This window comes from Cyprinodon variegatus, unplaced genomic scaffold (genome assembly GCF_000732505.1).
Source record: "Cyprinodon variegatus isolate N-32 unplaced genomic scaffold, C_variegatus-1.0 Scaffold547, whole genome shotgun sequence".
NCBI classification, from domain to species: Eukaryota; Metazoa; Chordata; class Actinopteri; order Cyprinodontiformes; family Cyprinodontidae; genus Cyprinodon; species Cyprinodon variegatus.
This window is the reverse complement of record NW_015151000.1, coordinates 282,380-288,436: the sequence shown is the minus strand read 5'-3', so window position 1 is coordinate 288,436 and position 6,057 is coordinate 282,380. Positions and strand designations below refer to the sequence as shown.

At 44.2% G+C, this 6,057-nt stretch overlaps 1 protein-coding gene across 1 annotated transcript in view; it reads right to left on the bottom strand.

Annotated features, from left to right (window-relative positions):
* The window catches only part of ascc3 (activating signal cointegrator 1 complex subunit 3), a 202,540-nt gene that overhangs the window by 117,447 nt on the left and 79,036 nt on the right, over window positions 1-6,057 (bottom strand). The window contains exons 8-9 of the mRNA XM_015391552.1: window positions 2,200-2,403; window positions 536-676 (exon numbers count right to left, since the gene is read on the bottom strand). Coding sequence (XP_015247038.1) covers window positions 536-676; window positions 2,200-2,403 — 345 coding nt within the window. The remainder of the gene's footprint in view (window positions 1-535; window positions 677-2,199; window positions 2,404-6,057) is intronic.

Here is a 6,057-nt window from a genome sequence, read left to right as displayed (position 1 = left end):
TTATTATCCTGTTGTCCTGCAGGCAGCAGGATAATAAAAGCCAACATATTCTGCCGGCAGGTTTCGACTGTTTCAGAGGAGTGATCATAGCGCTCTGCATCAGCAGTGCTGCGTCTGACTCCCTGCCAGCTCCCAGATCAGCTTCTCTCATTGGTTGATGCAGCGCGTCCAGCAGCTAAAGTTACATTTTCCAACTCCAGCAGCTGCTGCTTTTGCAGCGCGTTGCACTGCTTCAGACGCTGCAGGACCTTTTGCTGCGCCTGCGATTAATGTTTGCATGTCCACCATTGACTTTGCATGTAAACTAGCCGCTTCTGCTGCCTGTGTTACTAAGGTAGCATAAGAATTCTGCATTATTGGGATATCGGTGGGAATATTGTTATCATTTCAACACTGATTTTTATGATTGCAGCAACACCTCTATCAAGAAATCAATCCCAGTGAAGCTTGGTGTGTGAAAGCTTTCAGAGGAACTTTTCCCTCCTACAGAGGACAGAGGGAGGGACGGAGGGACAGGTGGTGTGGGTCTATTTACCTGTGTTCGAAGGATCTCTCCTTTGGTTAACTGCATGTCTCCGGTGAGTTCTTTAACAGTGATGCCCAGGGGTTCCAGACGCTTACTGAAGTAATTAGTCATCTCAGCTGCTAAGGCCTTCATTGGAGCCACGTACACTATCTGCAGAGAGAGGGAGGAGGGTGGGAATAAATAGGATACAAGGCAGGGAGCGCTAAGGTGAGCACGGTAGAAAATGGAGGTAGAGGCTGGAAGGACACTGTGGTGATAAATGAGCAGAGAGAGGCAGGATCATTTGTTCCCTGGCAACCAGCTCAGATCACAGTTCATGAAGAAGTGCTGTTTACTGTTTTTCCATTTCTTCCAAAGAGTCTGTTGTGGGCTTATTTTCCCACACATATCCAAGCACATTGTTTAGTTATACTAGTCAGCTGCATATTTCTTTGAATCTTAGAGAACCTGTACAGTAGCTTATCCTGTAGCAGATACTTTGTCCTTCCTGTGCAGTCTGTCATTCTCACGCTGCTCTTACATTTTTACCTCTGTGGTCATTTTGCTGCTGGAACACCTGAAATTCCCCACAAAGGGACAATAAAGCTGATTTCTGTTCAGCTGCTTGATCGGGAAAAGTTTAATGATTGACGTGTGAAAGATGAGAGGAAGATCTACGGATAAGCATGGAAGCCAGAGGATGTTTGGATTTAAAGGTTAGAACATCAATCAATCTTCTTATTTATGCACATAGGAAGAGCTTGATGGAAACTCCAACATTCTGGATAAACTCTGCAAATATTCTGACTTATCGTTTGTCATATCGGTTGGTAGTATTTTGACCCTCATGCAGAATCACACAAAGTGAAATGTTAGGATAATTATCATTGATGATGTATGAGTTTACTACACCCTAATATTACCTGCCTGTTGCGTTTCAGAAGTTTTCCCAAGTAGTTTATCTAATTGGACAGTTCTTCCAGATAAACAGTTATAATCTTCATTCCGTACGTGGCAAAGATTTGGGAATGGAATGAGAGCGGCGTGCTTTAGCTAAGAACAAAGAATAATATTTTGATAAGGCTGGAGCCATGGTTGTCTCCTCATCTGCAAACGTGTCTGATGTGATGATGTAGCAGACTGGAGATGTATAAAATGATTCTATAACAGTGGCCGCTTCCCGAGAACCGAGCCTGGTTGGTAAGCAGCTGCTTCTGTAACTCTAAGCAACTTCTCTGATCTAAGATTAGAATATCTATCCAAAAAGAAACAATCCACTGGACTCTGATTCCAAGTTTGAAGACGTTTCACTTCCCATCCAGGAAGCTTTTTCAATCGAAAAGCTTTGAATCCAGATTTGGTCTGATTTGTACGATGAGCTCAAAGTACACAGAACTGAAAACTGATTTAAAAAACAAAACAAAACAAAACAAAAAAAGATTTTTAAAAAAACAGAGAGGATTCAGGATTGCCAAAAATTACTTTATGCTGCAAATCCTATAAACAGATCCATACTGTAATTCTTTAAACATGCATCACTTGATTTGCTAAGACTCATTACTTTTGGCCCATCTTTGTTTCCATAGTTGATCCAGACTTTTGCAGGATGTCAGCTTGAAAAGCTGAGAGCTCAGAAGCTGAGAGCTCAGATTAAACCAGCAGCAGATGTTTGAGTGCTAATATCAGGGTCAGACCTTGAATTCGTCCTTTTTGATGACGCCACCGGGCTGCAGGTGCTGACGGATCTCATGCAGGACCGTCAGCATGGCGATGTTGGTCTTGCCGGCACCAGTGGGAGCGCAGATCAGAAGGTTTTCGTTGGTGTTGTAGGCCGTCTCAAACACTATGGACTGGATCCTGTTCAGACGCTTCATTCCCTTAAACACCAGCTGTCCCACCTGAGGAGAAGGAGTGATGACGGCGGTTAGCATAAATCATTACACCTCAAACCAATATACAGCGGACATCTTTAAAAACAAATGAATATTGCTGTTTTTTTTATTTAAAGAGGGCAGTTTTGATTGAAAGGATAAAAACATCTGATTCAGTGTTTCTACTTTTTAGGTAGTGAGAAAAGCTCCGGAAAAAAAAGCCAGCTGAGTGTTGGTTAGTCGGTTACCATTGGCAACCAGATCTACACCACTACCAACATCAGTTTTTTGTTCAAATGCCCCAGAGCCAGGCAGCATTCTGTGACAAACCCATCCTCTGGAGTGGTCCATGGGGGTCCTGCTAAAATCAAATGCAGGCAGGTGCTCTATGGCAGCGCCGCGGTCTGGGCCGGTGTGTGTGTGTGTGTGTGTGTGAGGGAGGGTGACAGCGCTGAGAGTGGAGCATCAAAAGGCACGAAAGAGAAGAAAAGTGTATATGGTGGGATCGGCTGTCACTCAGGCTGCCCTCTATCTGGCTTCACTATGGCAACAGAGAGTGGGTGATGGCCCTCAATCTCAGCCTGCCTCTGATAAGCACAGAAACAAGCAGAGTGAAGGACGGCGGGTGCCAGACACTCACACAACACCGGACAAACACAGACAACATACTGCAGCAAGCTTTCTTCATGTCCTTCTGCAAAACACACTGGGAAATCTTCAAGTATGTTTCTACTGAAGGGCTGTGAAGAGCATTTACTGGCAGATGCAGTTTGCATGTTTCAGCATGAATATAGAAAGAAGAAACGTCAGCCATCATAAAGCTCCTGTCACACCTCGACCATTTGGACCAGCGTATGCCTGACGTACCAAAGAAATCTGGCAAAAACGCTGGCATACGTTGGATGAGTTATGAGCACGCTGAAGTACGCTGGAACATGTCGACATACAGCGAATACAGCGAGAAACTTTGAGCATATGTATGCCGGCGTATGCCATACGTGGGCCATCAGTTCACGCCCACCACCAACAAACTTCCTAGCAGACATGATGCTCAATCTGCTGCATCCAAAAAACTTTTTTCTTTCTTCTTTTTATTTTTTTTGGACGGGGGGTTGGCAGGCGGTAAACAGCAGCTAGGTTAATACCACAATCAAAGAAATCCTTTTATGCAGGCCAGGTGCCTCCGGGCGCATCGCTGCCCCCCTCAGGTGCAGTGATGCTCCTGAGGGGGGCAGCTTTAACTGATGCAGCGTAATTACGCCGCTGTGCGTTATGCAGAAGTTAGGCTGTCATTGGACAGAAGCTCTGGACTCGTTATGAATAATCTATGTAAACGGCCAATTAAAATAAAAATATATAGAAAGTTCAGCGTATGCCAGCGTTTTAGGAGATCCAGGGACGTCAGGCAGACGCTGGCTAAATCGGCAAGGTGTGGCAGGGCCCGAAGCGGGTAGGTGGCATCCCCATTGACAAATATTATGCTTCTTTTAATGGAACATGGACGCCTAAGAAACAACTACACCAGTGACTCTTTGAAATGCATAAAGGCGTCATGGTTTAGGCTTCCAGCGCGACTGGAAGCGGCGATGAAAAATATTCACTGAGCAGTAATACAACATTAGTCTTTCCTTTTATCAAGTTATTGATTTAAATTTACTAAACTGGAGTAAATCAGGGCCATGCATGAGTTATCAGATGGAACTGATCCAAACTTGGTGATCGTTTAGCTTTTCATGCTGTAACAGACATGGTGTTAATTGTGAACATTAGTGGAAGAGGATGATTTCTCCGAGCGGCAGCGTCTCTCCAGGAAACTCCCTAAAGGATGGTGTTCAGAGGACATGCGAGGCCTCCTGCTGAGCTGCCCTATAAAAGCTCTGCTCCCACACACACTGTGGAAGATCTCCACAGGCAGCCACATTGGAAGAGGGCCGTTTAAATGAGGGGCCCCGAACCAGAGCCCCTCTGGCTAAATGGACCACACCTGAACCAGAGCCCCTCTGGCTAAATGGACCACANGAACCAGAGCCCCTCTGGCTAAATGGACCACACCTGAACCAGAGCCCCTCTGGCTAAATGGACCACATTCTTCAAATGTGGTCCTCAGAGTCTGAGGCAGAGCACAGCTTAGACTATCTGCAGCTTTCTCTCTCTCTGGGTTTACAGGAGGAATTTCACCCAAAGATCCATCAGAGACAGGACCAGAGCAGCTCTCTATGAGTCACAGACCTGCAGGGACCCCAGCCTGCTGAACCTGGCTGAACACTAGGGACGCTCCAGCTTTACAAAACAGAGAAAAACTGGGAAACGTTAGCAGGTTTGGACGCGTTTAAAAGTCCCCAGCAGAAGCTAATAGCATGCTAGCGGGATCTGATGTTAACATGTTGGAGCTTTTATTAATAAAGGCAGGGTACAGGGAGGAATTTAATACATCTTTAATGAAGTCAAGACAATTTTTAATAACAAGCTCATGAGCTCCAACTGTGGTGGGAGAGAGCAGCCGAGGAGAGTTTAAATTCTGACATTTATCTCACAATTCTGACTTTAATCTGTATTTAAAAGTCAGAAATGTGACTGAGTTTAAAGGCTGCAGAAATACAAACGTCACCATCCTCGTTCTGTAATGATTCTGACTGAGAAGATTACGGACACGCCCACTCTGTCTGTGGCCAACGTGTCTGAAAACATCCAAGAAAGTTTCCCAGTAAGTCTTCAAGGATAAAGGAAATAAAAAATGTCAATGGTAAATAAATGTTTTGGTACTTTTATAATTGAATAATTTATTGAATTGCCCTTATTTTTAAAAATGTTTGAGTTTTTTTAATTATAATTATTACACAGAGCCAAGGTCTTATTATTTGACGTAGTAACTTCTTTCGGTTTCCTGATTTTTCAGTATCAGACAGGAATTTTCATTTGGCTGCATCTGTAGTTGCTAGGCTTCATGTAAATACTCCTAATGACTCCATATCCAGCAGAGTAACGGCTTTATTCACTCCAGAGAAACCAGAAGGTATGACTGTAGGTTCTGACCCAGTGCTTTGATTGATCGGGTCGGTTTTACCTGATGAATCAATTCTGGCTTTATTCACTCATAACCCTGACAGAGTAAATTATTTGGTGAGGTTCTAAGCCTACGTTCACACTGCAGCCTGAAGTCACCCAAACGCAATTTTTTTTGCTCAAATGCGACCTGGATCTGATCTTTTCATGTCTGTCTGAACAACACAGATCTGATTTTTTCCAATGCGACCCAGGCAGCTTGGCTCTGTGGTCCTGAATCCGATACGAATCTGATCTTTTTAATGCGACCTGTGTGTGAATTGCCAGGTCGCATTCATCCGACCCGATCGTCATTAATATTCAACAAAAGGTCACTATTTTGCGTGTTGCTAAGCAAAAGCAAGAAGAAAAACAACAACCATGGCAGATGATGATGCGGAGAGCAGTTTTAGAGTTTAACCATATTGAAAAGATTGAGTTTTTAAGGTTGGGAAAGAGGGCTTGATGCGCTAGAGCACAACCATCCATGTTTACTTTCGTAAACTGAAAGTACTATTGCTTGGGACGTCATTGAGTTTTCTACTACGCATGCGGTACACTTGCGTTGTAGGGGTGGAACGGTTCACAAAATCCACGGTTCGGTTTGGTTCACGGTTTCGTGGTCACGGTTTTCGGTTC